The sequence below is a fragment of the Dreissena polymorpha genome, chromosome 6 (assembly GCF_020536995.1).
Source record: "Dreissena polymorpha isolate Duluth1 chromosome 6, UMN_Dpol_1.0, whole genome shotgun sequence".
NCBI classification, from domain to species: Eukaryota; Metazoa; Mollusca; class Bivalvia; order Myida; family Dreissenidae; genus Dreissena; species Dreissena polymorpha.
In genome coordinates this window covers 12,920,479-12,939,486 of record NC_068360.1, presented here as the reverse complement: position 1 = coordinate 12,939,486, position 19,008 = coordinate 12,920,479, and the positions used below count along the sequence as shown (strand labels likewise).

At 37.0% G+C, this 19,008-nt stretch overlaps 1 protein-coding gene across 1 annotated transcript in view; it reads left to right on the top strand.

Annotated features, from left to right (window-relative positions):
- Positions 1 to 19,008, top strand: part of LOC127834585 (lysosome-associated membrane glycoprotein 1-like) — a 60,872-nt gene that overhangs the window by 25,913 nt on the left and 15,951 nt on the right. The window contains exons 3-4 of the mRNA XM_052360583.1: positions 15,571 to 15,677; positions 15,946 to 15,966. Of these exons, the coding sequence (XP_052216543.1) occupies positions 15,571 to 15,677; positions 15,946 to 15,966 (128 nt within the window). The remainder of the gene's footprint in view (positions 1 to 15,570; positions 15,678 to 15,945; positions 15,967 to 19,008) is intronic.

Below are 19,008 nucleotides of genomic sequence, written 5' to 3'. Positions count from 1 at the left end.
AAGCGGAATTATCATGAAGCTGCACATTTTGAGTGGTGGAAGTTCAATGTCAAGGTCATCCGTCAAGGTCAAGGTCATCCTTCAAGGTCAAAGGTAAAAAATAAAATCAAAGCTGCGTTCTCATAAAGTTGCACATTTTGAGTGGTGGAAGTTGAAAGTCAAGGTCATCCTTCAAGGTCAAAGGTAAAAAAATAATGAATAAATCAAAGCGGCGCAATAGGGGGCATTGTGTTTCTGACGAACACATCTCTTGTTAAAAAAATCAGCTGTAAGTTTGCAAATACATATACTAACTAACTTCAGTTTTTAAGTTTAAATATTTGTGGTCATTATATCCAATTAACACAAATGAACATAGCACTTTCCAAGCAGAAGAATAGTCGAGCTCTGTCTTGTGACAAGATACTTAAATATAAACCTGGATTCTTTTTCAGATGAGCCATTCAGTTTTCTCAATATAAGTGGCCTGAGTAACCAATTTAAGGCTAAGTTGGATGGCTCCTACCTGTGTAACTCTGACACCAGCACAACGCTGACTGATGACCTGACCCTGGAGACATGGAACATGCAGTACACAGCCTTCCAGAAGGACGCTACCAAGTTCAGTGAGGACGGTAGGTAGTCAACCCAGTATATCACCTCAAAAGGACACTGAAGCAACTCAGAATACACTACGGTGGTAAATGCTCACTAAGGATTTATCAGTTTTATGAAGGATGTTGGAAATAGTCACTTGCCTCCATGTAAATTATTAGCTATTAGTTATTTTAATGCCCCCCTAGGGTGGCATTCATTTTAATGCCTCCCTAGGGTGGCATTTAGCAGTCAGATTGTCAGTCCGTCAGTCATTCGGCATTCTGTTTTTCAGAGGTTTTTAATGCAACAATTTCATTACATTTTCATAAATTTCATAAATGTTTGTGCAATAGTCTTATTCAAGTAGTGTAGTTGTCAGTTACTAGCCTGTACGTGCACTAAGTACTGGTAAACCATCTTACCCAGAAAAGTGTTTAGGTTAACGGGCCACTGCAATAAGACAAAAATACTTTTTCATGCCTTGGTTCGAAAGATCGGGGGTATATTGTTTTTGGCCTGTCTGTCATAATATGTGTGTTTGTGTCCCAAAACTTCAACCTTCTTCATAACTTTTGCAATATTGAACATAGCAACTTGATATTTAGCATGCATGTTTATCTTGTGAAGCTGCACATTTTAAGTGGTGAAAGGTCAAGGTCATCCTTCAAGGTCAAAGGTTAAAAAAAAATACATTCAAAGCAGCGCATTAGAGGGCATTGTGTTTCTGACAAACACATCTCTTGTTTTATTTTATTTTTAAAGGAGTATGAATTTGACTTTGCTGTGCCAAAAACAGCTTATTTTGATTAATGAATAATGTTAAAAAAATGCAAGACACTATTTTGTAGACCTTGCAACTTTAATAACTTGAAGAGCAACAAGTTAATTTTTGTATTTTAACTAAAATGAGGATTAGTCACAGACGATCAATAATCTTCGTTTTGTATTTTAAATGTAGGATTAATATTAAAAATGTTATTTTGCAATCAAAATCTAAGAAAAAAGATAAAATGAGCATGCACTCAGAAAAGGGTTGCAACTACAAATATAAAGCTTTGTTATTATCAACATCCCAGTATAATTTTATAAAATACATTTAACAGGGTTCAACAATAAGGCACGTCCGACAGACATAGTTTAGTAAGATCGGTGGTCGGGCTAGTAAAACTGCGGGCTAGCTTGTCCGACTGGTCGTACATAAATAATTAAAAAATCTATACTGATTCATATAACTATAAATAACTGCTGTGAAAACCTTTACTTTAAATGTGTAAAATTACTCTTGTATCCGTTATTTACATTAAAACAAAACTAGTATATTTAAATAATCGCGGAGCATTCACATGATTCCTCGCTATTTTTAGACGCAAAGGAGAGCTTTCTGTAGAAATTGCTTGTTTCAATTGGTCAAGTTGTCATGAATATAAATGATTTTCTGAAGTACGTGTCGTGAAACTGTAGAGCATGATTTTACGACTTCTATCGAAAATCGGTATCGTCAATGTAACCATTTTTTTCGTAGCAGACAAGATAATGTAATTTAAAGAATGGCTTTGTTCAAGTTCGGATTTTTGTGCGACAAATCAGTTAATAAAAAAGAATCCGACGCTTAACTGACACGAAACGTAAAAATGAAGAAACACGAAAACGTCAATTTTATCCTAGATGGAAAATTGAGTCAGTTCCCATGGCTTGAATTTGAAGAAGAAAAGCAAAAAAAATGTTATTTTATTGTTTTACTCTATGCATAAAAAATCTGGTGTTCACTGATTATTTACTGATAAATCCTGATTAAACAGTTACATTACACAATTGTGTTCATTTTCTATGTTATTTATGGTCTAGTAGACATCAGGTTCAGGCTAGTACATTTTAAGAGGAGCTGTTCCAACGGTCTTGCTGTAAAAAAAAGTTAATGTCGAACCCTGTTTAAGTAAGTCACTGATATATTGCAATGTCTTCTTTGTTCATGGTTGCAGATGTGTCTGAGTGCTCAGCAGACTCCAAGACTAGCAGCATTGTACCCATAGCAGTGGGAGCAGCACTGGCTGGCCTCGTTGTCATAGTGCTAATTGCATACCTCATTGGTCGCCGTAGAAACAGGCAGGGATACGATGAGATGTAGAGTGCTCAACCTTCGTCCAGAAGTGGAATTTCATGATAATAAGCAAAATGTGCTCAGCTAACTGTTTGTTATTGTTGGTCTAGAACCTTTCAAAAGGTGACCTTTCATGAGCATTTACTACTAGTTTAAAATGTACATTGTTCTTTATTTTTGTTGAAATGGGTTTTACAATTAAAATTTAAATTTATAGAATCACAGGTGATTACAGTATATATGTACAAGAAGGAAGAAACAAAGAGAAACTTTGTTTTATTGTCTGTGTCAACATCTTGGATTGAGAGTCTAGTTACAATTTAGCACTTACGGTTGTCAAGGTAAACATTCAATCAAAATAGTTGTCTGGTCAAATCAGAAGTGAGTATTGAAACCATGCAGAAATAGTGGATTTCATGTTAAATCATTAAGGTAAATATGATTTATATGCTTGCTTAAGTCATTATTTATTTTTGATTCATTTGAAATTGCATATAGATTTGTAAGTTTTAGCTTGAGTATTCACTGAATAGATTGATCTATTCTACTGACCTATATTTTGATGTCCAAGTAATGTTCTTGGTAAGGTAAATGAATTTAGCAAGTTCATAATCAACGTGACATTACTGTTATAGTCAAACCTACTGTCCTAAGACAGGTCTTGAGCATTTGCTTTGTTGACATTTACACTTAAAGTATCATATTTATTAAGAATCTTTTACATATTTATGTTTATGATAATTTTAATTATTTGTCAGTTTTTTAAATTCATGATTTATTCATACTGTTTGCCTAAAGAGTGATTGGTATCTTTGAAGCAGAGCTTGGAACTGTGGATCCTTTATTTGTTACAATTAAAAAAAATGTATTAACATGAGTGTACTAAATACTTAATAATTCACAATGAAGATGAAAATGAAATATGAATCCAAAGAAACCCCTGTATGGAATGTTGTGTTATTTCGTTTCAAAAAATGTTTGATTTATCTGGATTATTCTTGTCATGCCATTTCTTTTACAGTTCTGCTACATTTATTAATAAAATTATAGTGGATGTTTGTTGTGTTTTCTTCCCAATATTGTTCCATTGTTGTGGATGGAGAATATGAAGGTAGGACTGACACATGTGAGTCACTGTGAGCATGAATGGGATGTCTTATAGTAAACATTCTAAAAACATTGGATTGATTCTGCCCAACATGTCTGCATCATGTTAAAGTGGTGTGTTTCCACTAAAGCACCACTAAAGCAAAGAGCATATTTCATATAACTGGCAGCTCTGTTTGTGTTAACTTTGAAAGTAAGAATGTAGCCCATCCTATTGAGTACAAGTGTGCTTTTGGGTAATTTTTTTTTTCTCATTTCTCTTTGTAATGGAGATAATGTGAAGTTTGAAATGGTAATTGTTGATTTAATAGTGCTTTAAATGATTTACTGTCATGTGAACTAGTTGTCAGCCCCTCTTTGCCACTACATTGATATCTGCTTGATTTAATGCTGCCTTATAAATATATATTTTTTTATATCACGTCAACAGGAAGTGCTTATATCAGTCCATGTTAAGATGTAGGTCCTGTAACTTGGAATCTACTTAAAGTGATATTACGGGCATTTTTCACTATTGAATTGAGCTGACAAGAATAACACGTAAAGAGTTAGTAAAAATGTGGTAACTGACCAATTATCTGCAACTCATCTTGCTACCAGTTGTTTGTTAAAAATATATTGTATATTCTATATTTTACATGACTCACCCAGTCCTCTTCGCCAAAATGATCTGTGTAACAAAATTATGTCTTTGTGTCTTATGAACGAATCTGCACTAAAACTAAATTTAGGTTCACATCGTACATGCATGATCAGTTGTCAAACGAAGGTACAGTTGATATTCAAATGCATTGTTTTTCTCTTTCCGGGATATTGTTTTAGTATGTTGTTGCTGCATTAACAAATATACATGTACATGAAGTGAAATCACCAAAATTAACAATGGTTGCGATAGACACCAATAAACCGTTAGATGCCCATAATATCACTTTAAAAGTCATCATTTTGGGTAAAATAGAATCAGATTAAATCAGACAAACAATTGATATCAAGGTGTTATATATTTACACACAAAAAGCTACAGACACAACAACAAACATGTTTATAAAATATTGAGTGTAAGTGTTCATTACGTTATTATTAACACTTCAAACATCATATTCATTCCTACATTAAATGCAGTGTTGAAGCAATGCTATTTCATTAGATAAACATATTAGATAATCAAAAGGAAGTTACTGTCCTATGGTTGTGTAATTTATCAAACTCTGCAGCAATTTAACAACGACTCATTGAGCCCCTTATTCTAATCCACAATTTAAGATTAGAACACAACTATGAACCTGATACAAGCAGTTTGTTTGTCAACACAACTATGAACCTGATACAGGCAGTTTGTTTGTCAACTGTTATCATGTGGTTGTTCTATATTTTTCTACACTGTGTTTATCATGGTTTCATGTATAGATAGGCATACATGTCCCACTCTACACTCAGTCATTCGGTAGCTGATATGATGTCAGCTTGCTGAGCAGTATAAATGGGACACACATGATTGCAGTCATGAGACTATTATTTGAGGTCGCATTGCATCTTTGATTGCTTCACTATTTCACATATAGTTTGAATGAAATTTTCATGTCATCTTGAAGACTTCTTTAATGACTTTGTTATACAGATTTAGCAAATTAAAATATGTTGCAATTACCACCGTACACAAAAGGCATGAAAATTATATCTAGAAGTTATGCTATTTAATAATGTTATCAAAATTTAATTATCGTTATTTCAATTCCTAACTTCCAGAAACACTGCTACTCTTTTATATTGTGTTAAAGTGGGAACCACAGATCGCGATATAACGCGTCAGAACATTCACACATATTTATAATAATGTATGGATGAGCATAGTTTGACAATTTCGAAACAAGCTTTTTACCTAACTTTTTGCATTATATGTAATATCCATATGTTATACATTTGTATAAGATTATTCCCTTTAAGTATTTTCATATAATTAAATTTGTAATCCCAAAAGCATAGCTAAGTTTTTTGGTTCATGAAGGATGACCAAATCTAGCCTTAAATAAACAGTCCTCATCACATGTTGTATTTCATGTAAATCTGATATACACATTATTCTTCCTTGTGGAAATCACAGGCTTTAAATACTTGAATGCTGAATACAATCTTGGTAGAATTGGTGATCACTAAACTTTTCCTCTTAAGTGAAAACCAGTCACTAATGCTGTATCTTTCCCAGAAAGGTTGTTGAGAGATAGGTCAGTATTGATCTGTGACATTTACAGTCATTGTATACACCTTAATATCCAAGAAGAAATTGATTGACAGCTGGTGTCATATCAGTTCTAAGCAAATTCAATGGAGAATGTTGTCAGAGCTGGCACTACCACTGATGATACAGAAACTGTCAGTGAAATACTACTATTGTGTTCTTGCGATGTAAATATATCTATGATATAAAGATACACATACATTATAAAAAAAATATAATTAATGGAAAAAAGCATTAAAATAAATTTGAATAAAACCCTATACATTTGTATTTCAATTGAAATGGGCAAATAAGTAACACATAAAATAATACTTATATCAATGTGGATTTGAATTAATGCAAACAAGAAATATCTTTAAAAAAAGATATACGGCGTTGATAGTTCAATGAATGAGATCAAGGATAGCGAATGCCTTTTTTGTGCAGTTCTTAGCTGCATCACACGCAGTACAGGATGTTACGCGGAGTTTTCGCGGCTTATTTACCATTATTAATATTGCTGGTCATAAACCTATAGATACAAAACAGAAAACCGAAAGAAGAATGGAAGTGAAATTAAAACATATGAGTCAACCGGCCACACGCGAAGTATCTGTGTTTATAGGCGCGTTCTTCGAACAATTCTGTTTTAGTGGTTTGTCGGGCATTGCTATTTGATTTGATTATTAACAGTATCGAGAATCATCGCGCTCATGCTTAATACATTAGTCAATATGGTGGAATAATTATTGTTAAATTAATCAAAAAATATATGTATCATTGTATTGCTGAAAACACATTAAGAATCTATTATTGACATACCATAATTATATTGCTGAATATCTTCATTTAACATATTTCTGGTCTTAAGAAAATACCAGGTCACCTAGTTCACGGAAAGCGTCTTTATTATATAACGATTATTTTACTGGCCTTGAACTCCGGTGATGACCTGTATATAAACTCTGACATTCACACGTGGCTGCGAATTGACCTAATACCTTGCGGGTTGAAATGCAATGCATTAAAGTGAGGCCTCGCTTCCACTGCTCTTATACTTTTACATGTTAACATGTTGACAGCAATATGGAAGTAAGTACTAAATATGAGAACATAGCCTTTAAGTATAAATGCTTTTGCGCAAGCAATTCTCTGAAAATAAAAGGTGGACACACAAACTGTATTGATGTCGAGAATTGAGTGTAAAACTGTTCTATCTATTAAGCCTTTTCATCAGAGATAAAATTGTTTCATGCAGTAAAACAGTGTTACAAAGACGCTGATATGTTCTGGTGGTATACTCAAATCAGCCAATGTAATAAATGAAGTGTATTTATTCGTACCTAGCCGCGGGAAATTTTATTTGAATTTTATTGGACACTTACAAAGGTCAGGTAAGGTGAAAAGCTGGCTTAATACAGCTACGCCGAAAATTCATTATTCTTTCAGTGTTCAGTTTTTACATTCCTCATAGTGATTACTACAAATATACTATACTATCATAGCATATATACTTTCATATAAAAGACATCGAACCTCTTGCATTTCCGATAACATTTGTTGAGGTCCATTATTATTCCCCAAACATACAGACCTTGTGTCCAAAAAATAAAATACATTAAAAAAATTTATCTGTAAACTAGAAATATGTTTTTAAAAATGCGGAATGGTTTATGTTTGTTTTACTTTGATATATTATTTCACTTATAAATAGAACGGATTGGACAAATTTAACTAACTATTTTTGCTGATCACGTTACAAACTCCAAGTGCCTTTTTTAGAACCAGTCAAATATTGAACATTGTTTTGTGACATAGTTTTTGGTTGAATTGCATTTTACTGGTTTCAAACCTTGTGATGATCTTAAATGGAAAGTGGGTAACCACATGACCAATGCATGTTCCTTGTCAAGATTTTAAGTGAATATCAGCAGTAGAAGCAAATGTAGCAACAATTAAATTACTTGTAATGTTTCCACAAAAAAAACAAAGCTTTCTTTACTTTTTATTGAAGTTTTACCATGTTTTTAATAGAACAGGTTTATTAAGTGTTTTATTGTATTTTTAATTGTTAAACATTGTGAATGTCATCATAATGACAAAAAATGGTATTTTAAAGAGTTTGGTTGAAGAAGAACTATGTCTAGTAAAATCTTGTGAGGTCTGGTTAATTATCGAAGTTATAGGACCTCCAAAGATTATTTTGTCTTTCGCATGGGTTGATCAAAGGTAAAAAAACATTTTTGCGCTTTTAAATTTCCAATTTAATTAAAATGGGGCAAATAATGCAAATAATTATACTTGTATAAAAAGAGATATTCAAACAAAATTTGATTGATATTCCCATGAATGAGAAAATTATTGCCCTAGTGGTTTCAAACTTCATTTACTATAAAATATTATACATTTTTATGTCCCCCACTATAATAGTGGGGGACATATTGTTTTTGCCCTGTCTGTCTGTTGGTCCGTTGGTCTGTCTGTCTGTTTGCGCCAACTTTAACATTTTGCAATAACTTTTGCTATATTGAAGATAGCAACTTTATATTTGGCATGCATGTGTATCTCATGAAGCTGCACATTTTGAGTGGTGAAAGGTCAAGGTCAAGGTCATCCTTCAAGGTCAGAGGTCAAATATATGTGGCCAAAATCGCTCATTTTATGAATACTTTTGCAATATTGAAGATAGCAACTTGATATTTGGCATGCATTTGTATCTCATGGAGCTGCACATTTTGAGTGGTGAAAGGTCAAGGTCAAGGTCATCCTTCAAGGTCAGAGGTTAAATATATGTGGCCCAAATCGCTTATTTTATAAATACTTTTGCAATATTGAAGATAGCAACTTGATATTTGGCATGCATGTGCATCTCATGGAGCTGCACATTTTGAGTGGTGAAAGGCTAAGGTCAAGGTCATCCTTCAAGGTCAGAGGTCAAATATATGTGGCCCAAATCGCTTATTTTATGAATACATTTGCAATATTGAAGATAGCAACTTGATATTTGGCATGTATGTGTATCTCATGGAGCTGCACATTTTGAGTGGTGAAAGGTCAAGGTCAAGGTCATCCTTCACAAGGTCAAGTTCATCCTTCAAGGTCAAACATCATATAGGGGAACATTGTGTTTCACAAACACATCTTGTTTATACGCGGGTTCAAAACGGGACGTATTATAAAAACACCCTTTGCGGGCAGGCTGGCGGCATCCGCAGCAGTGTCAACTCTCTAATTCAAATAGATTTCATCCAATCTTCAGCAAACTTGGTCAGAAATTGTATTTAGACGATATCTAGGTCAAATTTGAATATGGGTCATGCGGTATCAAAAATAAAGTCACGGGGTCACTTAGTGCATTTCAAGGATTTAGCTTGGTGTCCGCTCTCTAATTGAAGTTCAAATATGGGTAATGCCAGGTCAAAAAATGGGTCACAGGGTCACTTAGTGCGTTTAAAACAATCACCATTATGTCTTTTAACCTAGTCAATTAGTTGAGATAGTTGTGATATCATGCGACACTTGTTTTGCCACTCAAATGGTAAAGTTATCAAGTATTCCAAAACCTTCAAACGGGCGTATCTCGTGAAAGTTTGGCACTCTTGTGTTTAATGTCTTACCCTTCACTTGCCAGGGTGTTTATCATCCTATTACTACTGATTCCACACTGGTCATGGTGTTTATCATCCTACCACTACTGATCCCACACTGGTCATGGTGTTTACTATCCTACCACTACTGATCCCACACTGGTCATGGTGTTGATTATCCTACCACTACTGATCCCACACTGGTCATGGTGTTTATCATTTTACCACTACTGATCCCACACTGGTCATGGTGTTTATCATCCTACCACTACTGATCCCACACTGGCCATGGTGTTTATTATCCTACCACTACTGATCCCACACTGGTCATGGTGTTTATCATCCTACCACTACTGATCCCACACTGGTCATGGTGTTTACTATCCTACCACTACTGATCCCACACTGGTCATGGGTGTTTACTATCCTACCACTACTGATCCCACACTGGTCATGGTGTTTACTATCCTACCACTACTGATCCCACACTGGTCATAGTGTTGATTATCCTACCACTACTGATCCCACACTGGTCATGGTGTTTATCATTCTACCACTACTGATCACACACTGGTCATGGTGTTTATCATCCTACCACTTCTGATCACACACTGGTCATGGTGTTTGCTATCCTACCACTACTGATCCCACACTGGTCATGGTGTTCATTATCCTACCACTACTGATCCCACACTGGTCATGGTGTTCATTATCCTACCACTACTGATCCCACACTGGTCATGGTGTTTATCATCCTATTACTACTGATCCCACACTGGTCATGGTGTTTATCATCCTACCACTACTGATCCCACACTTGTCATGGTGTTTATCATCCTACCACTACTGATCCCACACTGGCCATGGTGTTTATCATCCTATTACTACTGATCCCACACTGGTCATGGTGTGTATCATCCTATTACTACTGATCCCACACTGGTCATGGTGTTTATCATCCTACCACTACTGATTTCACACTGGTCATGGGTGTTTATCATCCTATTACTACTGATCCCATGCTGGTCATGGTGTTTATCATCCTACCACTACTAATCCCACACTGGTCATGGGTGTTTATCATCCTATTACTACTGATCCCATGCTGGTCACGGTGTTTATCATTTTACCACTACTGATCCCACACTGGTCATGGTGTTTATCATCTTACCACTACTGATCCCACACTGGTCATGGTGTTTATCATCCTATTACTACTGATCCCACACTGGTCATGGTGTTTATCATCCTACCACTACTGATCCCACACTGGTCATGGTGTTAATCATCCTACCACTACTGATCCCACACTGGTCATGGTGTTTATCATCCTACCACTACTGATCCCACACTGGTCATGGTGTTTATCATTCTACCACTACTGATTCAATGCTGGTCGGTGTTTATTATCCTACCACTACTGATCCCACACTGGTCATGGTGTTTATCATCCTACCACTACTGAACCCACACTGGTCATGGGTGTTTATCATCCTTCCACTACTGATCCCACACTGGTCATGGTGTTAATCATCCTACCACTACTGAATCCCACACTGGTCATGGTGTTTATCATCCTACCACTACTGATCCCACACTGGTCATGGTGTTTATCATCCTACCAGTACTGATCCCACACTGGTCATGGGTGTTTATCATCCTACCACTACTGATCCCACACTGGTCATGGTGTTTATCATCCTACCACTACTGATACCACACTGGTCATGGTGTTTATCATCCTACCACTACTGATCCCACACTGGTCATGGTGTTTATTATCCTACCACTACTGATCCCACACTGGTCATGGTGTTGATTATCCCACTAGTTATGTTCCACACTGGACATGGTATTGATGATCGCCCTACTAATGTTCCACACTGCACATGGTGTTGATTATCCCACTACTAATGTTCCACACTGGACATTGTGTTGATTATCCCACTACTAATGTTCCACACTGGACATAGTGTTGATTATCCCACTACTTATGTTCCACACTGGACATGGCATTGATTATTCTACCACTACAGATTACACACTAGTCAATGTGTTGTGTTTTCCCACTATTACTGATCACACACTTGTCATAGTGTTTATTATCCTACCACTACTGATCCCACACTGGCCATGATGTTGATTTTCCCACTACTAATGATCCCACACAGGCCATGTTGTTGATTATCCCACTACTGATCCCACACTGGTCATGTTGTTGATTATTCCACTACTAATGATCTCACTCTGTTAATGGTTTTTAGCTCGACTATTATATATGAAATATATATAGTGGAGCTATCCTACTCACCCCGGCGTCGGCGTTAGCATGAGTGTGCAAATGTTAAAGTTTGCGTTCCACCTCAAATATTTCCTATGTCCCTTGACATATTGCTTTCATATTTTGCATACTTCTTTACCAACATGACCCTAACCTATAAACAAGAGCAGACAACTGTATCTAGCATTTTGTAATAATTATGTCCCTTTTTCCACTTAGAATATGCATATTATTGATAACTCTATGTTAAAGTTTGCGTACCACCTCAAATATTTTCAATGTCCCTTGACATATTGCTTTCATATCTTGCAGACTTCTTTACCAACATGACCCCAATCTGTAAACAAGAGCAGACAACTGTATCAAGCATTTTGTAAGAATTATGGCCCTTTTTATGCCCCCGGATCGAATGATCGGGAGTATTTTGTTTTTGGCCTGTCTGTCATTTTGTCTGTCTATCTGTCATTTTGTCCCAAAACTTTAACCAAGGTTAAAGTTTTAGGTTGAAGTTTTGCAGTATTGAATAACTTTTGCAATATTATGCCCCCCTTTGAAGAAGAAGGGGTATATTGTTTTGCACATGTCGTTCCATCCGTCGGTCCGTCCACCAGATGGTTTCTGGATGATAACTCTAGAACGCTTAGGCCTAGGATCATGAAACTTCATAGGTACATTGATCATTACTGGCAGATGACCCCTATTGATTTTCAGGTCACTAGGTCAAAGGTCAAGGTCACAGTGAGTCGAAACAGTGAAATGGTTTCCAGATGATAACTCAAGAATGCTTAAGCCTAGGATCATGAAACTTAATAGGTACATTGATCATGACTGGCAGATGACCCCTATTGATTTTCATGTCACTAGGTCAAAGGTCAAGGTCACAGTGACTCGAAACAGTAAAATGGTTTCCGGATGATAACCAAGAATGCACATGCCTAGGATCATGAAATTTCATAGGAACATTGATCATGACTGGAAGATGACCCCTATAAATTTTCAGGTCACAAGGTCAAAGGTCAAGGTCACAGTGACTCAAAACAGTAAAATGCTTTCCTGATGATAACTCAAGAATGCTTACGCCTAGGATCATGAACTTCATAGGTACATTGATCATGACTGGCAGATGACCCCTATTGATTTTCAGGTCACTAGGTCAAAGGTAAAGGTCACAGTGACTCAAAACAGTAAAATGGTTTCCAGATGATAACTCAAGGATGCTTATGCCTAGGATCATGAAACTTCATAGGTACATTGATCATGACTGGCAGATGACCCTTATTGATTTTCAGATCACTAGGTCAAAGGTCAAGGTCACAGTGACTGGAAACAGTAAAATGGTTTCCAGATGATAACTCAAGAATGCTTACGCCTAAGATCATGAAACTTTTTAGGAACATTGATCATGACTGGCAGATGACCCCTATTGATTTTCAGGTCACTAGGTCAAAGGTCAAGGTCGCAGTGACTGGAAACAGTAAAATGGTTTCCAGATGATAACTCAAGATTGCTTACGCCTGGGATCATAAAACTTCAAAGGTACATTGATCATGACTGGCAGATGACCCCTATTGATTTTCAGGTCACTATGTCAAAGGTCAAGGTCACAGTGACAAAAAACGTATTCACACAATGGCTGCCACTACAACTGACAGCCCATATGGGGGGCATGCATGTTTTACGAACAGCCCTTGTTGAAGATAGCAAATTGATATTTGGCATGTATGTGTATCTCATGGAGCTGCACATTTTGAGTGGTGAAAGGTCAAGGTCACCCTTCAAGGTCAAAGGTCAAATTTCAAAGCGACGCAATAGGGGGCATTGTGTTTCTGACAAACACATCTCTTGTTTCACTTAGATTTTCTATGTTAAAATTTGCGTACCACCTCAAATATTTTCTATGTCCCTTGACATATTGCTTTTATATACAGTCCAACCCCTCCTAAGCAGCCAGTCAAGGAAAACGGCCAAATTGGCTGCTTAAGCGGGGTGGCCTTTTAAGAGGGGGTAGGGTCATAGGGAGTCTAGAGTTGATGAGTGCATGGCCAACTGTTCAATTTTTGTATAAACAAAATGGTAAATATGTGTACATGTACTAAACAATGTATAGACTTAAAATAATTTTATTTATTCCTTTCTAAAGTCAGCTATAAAACAACATTTTCATTCAAAATATTCTATTCATCTTTCTAATCATCATCAATATCATCCAAGTCAATAAAAATAATCATTCTCATGATTCGTTGTTTACAGAATGCGCGTTGTATGGCCCAATTGCACTTAAAATGTGAACAGTTGTGAATCAGTTATGCGTGAATAACTCCCGTGTCACTATCAATCGATAATTTAATTGGTTTATTGCAGTTTTATGTCTTTGTAATACCTACCACACGAATTTGTTCCGACAGTGATCTCCTCACGATAAAATCGTGGCCAGTTACTTAAGAGACTGATAATAGCAACCAGGTGTAATCCAACTGGTAATCGTGCTTGTCATGCATATTATTATAAAAACATTTATTTTCGCCACGTAAATGGTTTTATCAAAATTAATATTGAAATCATTGTACATATAAAACAAATATAAATGTTTTGTTAAATTCCCAAATGAGAATCATAATTTGTAATCCGAAACACACTCCCGATTGATTTATGCTAACGAGACGTTTACAAATTCTAGCATCAAAAAAGTCCTCGTGTATTTCCTTTGTCCCGACAAAAGCGTGCGAAAAATATGCACCAATGTACAATGTCACGTCATACCTTGCGTGCGTGTATTGATTTTTGGATAAAAACTTTGTAGCACAGAGAACATGTAGAGCAGTTGATTTCGGTTAAAAGTTGCGTTTAATTAGCCGATAATTGTCATAAATGTGTGCTTGAAATAGTATGATTCAACAGCTACAAATAATCAATTATAAATTAAGAATCTCTTTTCCAGTACTAATAGATGATATTTATGTGCGGAAACAAAAAGATCAAACGGTCGCATATTTCTTTTAACCCGAAAACCCGATAATCTGCCGCTAATTAATTGCAATTTGCAAACTGGCTGTCAACATGTTTATCACACATCATGCTTCAGTACTGCAGAGCCTGAACTGCATGACTGACTAACTCGCGCGTGACCACTCATATCGGGGGAATTTAACATTTGGGATGCAAAATTGCTGGCCGCTGGCCGGAGAAACGGGGTTACCGCTAAAGAGGGGTGCATTATATAGTGTTTATCGACGGTTGCAGCACAGACTGGTCGCCTACACGGGGCGACCGGCGATGAGGGGTGACCGGAAGTAGGGGTTAGACTGTACTTCTGAGATACCACAATGGACTCCACCCAAACCATCCCCCAGGCCCCCCCCCCCCCCCCCCCTCCTGATTCTCACCCCCCACCCCCAATTTTTATTTTTTATTTTTTGAAAGATCATCTATTAAATGACCACACACCCACATTATACCCCCCCCCCCCCCCCCCCCCCCCTCTCCATGATGGCTTACATTATACTGTCAAGCACTCGAATAGTCGAGCGCGATGTCCTCTGACAGCTCTTGTTATTATCCTACCACTACTGATCCCATAATTTAAATGATGTTGATTATCCCACTACTACTGATTGCATACTCGTCATGGTGTTGATTATCCCACTACTTCTGATCCCATTTTGGCCATGTTGTTGATTATCCCATGTATGCTGGTTCTGTGTTTCAGGTGGAGCTATCAGCTATCGATGGCCTGAGACTGGAGAACCCTGTGTCATGATTGATTTTGATTCACTCAACAGACTTTGGTGGGAGAACACAAACAGGACTATTCATGTATGTTCACACGCATGGTCAGCTTTTGTGATTGCCTTTGTAGGTCGTCTGTAGTGTGTTGTGCATCGTCAACATTTATCTTGTTAACAATCTAGAGGACACATTTATTGTCCAATCTTCATGAAAATTTGTGAGAAAATTTGTCCCAATGATATCGAGGGTGAGTTTAAAATCTTGTTTACACTCTAAAAGTCTGATTTATAGTTAAATCTTCATGAAACTTGGTCAGAACATTTACCATAATGATATCTTCGGCTGCTCAAAACAGGTCAGTTCCTTTGGATCTAAGGTGAGCAACTTTGGGTCTTTTAGGCCCTTTTATTATATTTTCACGAAAATGTATAAAGATCCTATATACACACTTGTATGTCACTCCTGGCCCCTAATCACCTACATTCCACGCTGCCTGAGGTCCTTGAGTATTCAGGATAGGTGTCATAATCAATCTGTTATTGTGTTGACAACAATGTGCTTTTACTGCTGGTATATTGTCAAAATTTAATGAACTGTTAACTTAAAGCATGCTTTTCTTTGAATATTTTTCAGACTATGGATTATATTTTTTAGTCTCTTTGTATGTCAACTTTTGAGCTGTATGTTTGTATTTCTCTTAGGATGCTCACGATAGGTATGTAGCAGGCAGGTTCACTATACAGGGTTTTAACTTTTAGATCTTGTTATCAAAAAGAGTGGGGATATTGTGGTTATCTCCGCCGTCTGTCTGTCCGTCCTGGCCACTACACTACACTATAAGCACTAGAACCTTGAAACTTACACACATGAGCATATGTGCGACCCTGCACTATTTGGAATTTTTATCTGACCCCTGGGTCAAAAGTTGTGGGGGTTGGGATGGGGCCGGGTCAGAGATATTCACTCATTAGCTCATCTATTTTATTTTTTTTAATTATGAGCTATTGTCATCACCTTGGCGTCGGCGTTGGCGTCGGCGTCCGGTTAAGTTTTGCGTTTAGGTCCACTTTTCTCAGAAAGTATCAATGCTATTGCATTCAAACTTGGTACACTTTCTTACTATCATGAGGGGACTGGGCAGGCAAAGTTAGATAACTCTGGCGTGCATTTTGACAGAATTATGTGCCCTTTTTATACTTAAAAAATTGAAAATTTTGGTTAAGTTTTGTGTTTAGGTCCATTTTTAGCTCCACTGGCCAAAGGCCAGCGGGGCTTATGTCATGGTCCTGTGTCCGTTGTGTGTGGGTGAGTGCGTCCTTTGCGTGCGTGCCTTAACTTTTTCTTTAAACATCTTCTTCTCCTAAACTACTGGTCCATTTCTGATAAAAGTTCTCAGGAATGTTCATGTGGTGAACCTCTTTCAAATTTGTTCAAATTATGCCTCTGGGGTCTAATTTGACCCTGCCCCGTGGGTCAAAAAAATTGCTTATATAAGGCCTATTTTGTGCCAACTTTAAAAATCTTCTTGTCCATAACCATTGGGCCTAGGGCTACCAAATTTAGTATGTAGTGACATCTTATAGTCCTCTACCAAGTTTGTTCAAATTATGCCCCTGGGGTTAAATTTGACCCTGCCCGGGGGGGGGGGGGGGTCAAAAAATTGAAAATTTGCTTATATAAGGCCTATTTTGTGCAAACTTTAAAAATCTTCTTGTCCATAACCATTGGGCCTAGGGCTACCAAATTTGCTATGTAGTGACATCTTTTAGTCCTCTACCAAGTTTGTTCAAATTATGCCCCTGGGGTTAAATTTGACCCTGCCCCAGGGGGTCAAAAAATTGAAAATTTGCTTATATAAGGCCTATTTTGTGCAAACTTTAAAAATCTTCTTGTCCATAACCATTTGGCGTAGGGCTACCAAATTTAGTATGTAGTGACATCTTATAGTCCTCTACAAAGTTTGTTCAAATTATGCCCCTGGGGTCAAATTTGACTCTGCCCCGGGGGGTTTAAAAATTGAAAATTTGCTTATATAAGGCCTATTTTGTGCAAACTTTAAAAATCTTCTTGTCCATAACCATTGGGCCTAGGGCAACCAAATTTGCTATGTAGTGACATCTTATAGTCCTCTACCAAGTTTGTTCAAATTATGCCCCTGGGGTCAAATTTGACCCTGCCCCGGGGGGTTAAAAAATTGAAAATTTGCTTATATATTGCCTATTTTGTGCAAACTTTAAAAATCTTCTTGTCCATAACCATTGGGCCTAGGGCTACCAAATTTGCTATGTAGTGACTTCTTGTAGTACTCTACCAAGTTTGTTCAAATTATGCCCCTGGGGTCAAATTTGACCCTGCCCCGGGGGGGGGGTAAAAAAATTGAACATTTGCTTATATACATGTAAGGCCTATTTTGTGAAAACTTTAAAAATCTAACTGTCCATAACCATTGGGCCTAGGGCTACCAAATTTGGTATGTAGTGACATCTTATAGTCCTCTATCAAGTTTGTTCAAATTATGCCCTTGGGGTCAAACTTGACCCTGCCTCGGGGGGGTCAAAAAATTGAAAATTTGCTTTTATAAGGCCTATTTTGTGAAAACTGTAAAAATCTTCACGTCCATAACCATTGGGCCTACGGCTACCAAATTTGGTATGTAGTAACATCTAAAAGTCCACTACCAAGTTCGTTCAATTTATGCCCCTGGGGTCAAATTTGACCTTGCCCCGGGGGGTCAAAAAATTGAAAATTTGCTTATAATAAGGCCTAAGGGTATCACGTTTAAAAGGTCGGTTTCGTGTTTTGGTCAAAAACGTTTACAAAAACTTAAGGACAGTCAATATCAATATAAATCAGTTTAGTTCATTACGTTACGACATTGCAAAGCTTGTTAACAGCTGCTGAAAAAAACTCGTATTTAAAACTTTTTGTATCACGTGCACCACATGCCCCTTATTCACAATACCGTAAACATAACGATACACCATGTACGGACTAGACGTCTTGAATATTTTACGCACGTCATCACGAAATTCCCGCCTATTGTTGCATGAGCATGACCCGAATCGTCTTGACCATTTGACGCGCGTCGGCACGAAGTGCACGAGGAAATTTTTCCGACGTTTCTTCATCGGCATTCATTTCAAGAGATATGGCGAACAATCTCCGTCTAGGAATATTGTTACCTTAATTGAAGTATGCATCTTTTGATGTACATCGTGTTTAGTAAAACATTGACAATTTTAAAACCGGTTTACTCTTATTTAAGGAATGTTGGTTCGATATTAATTCGTCTTTGTTACAAAATATTACGGCATGTAAGTAGACAAAGTGTAACCCAATGGTTCGACAACGACGAGAACAGTTGGTTTTAATATGACGTCATTGCGCGAATGGGATATGCACTAAATATGACTTCCGC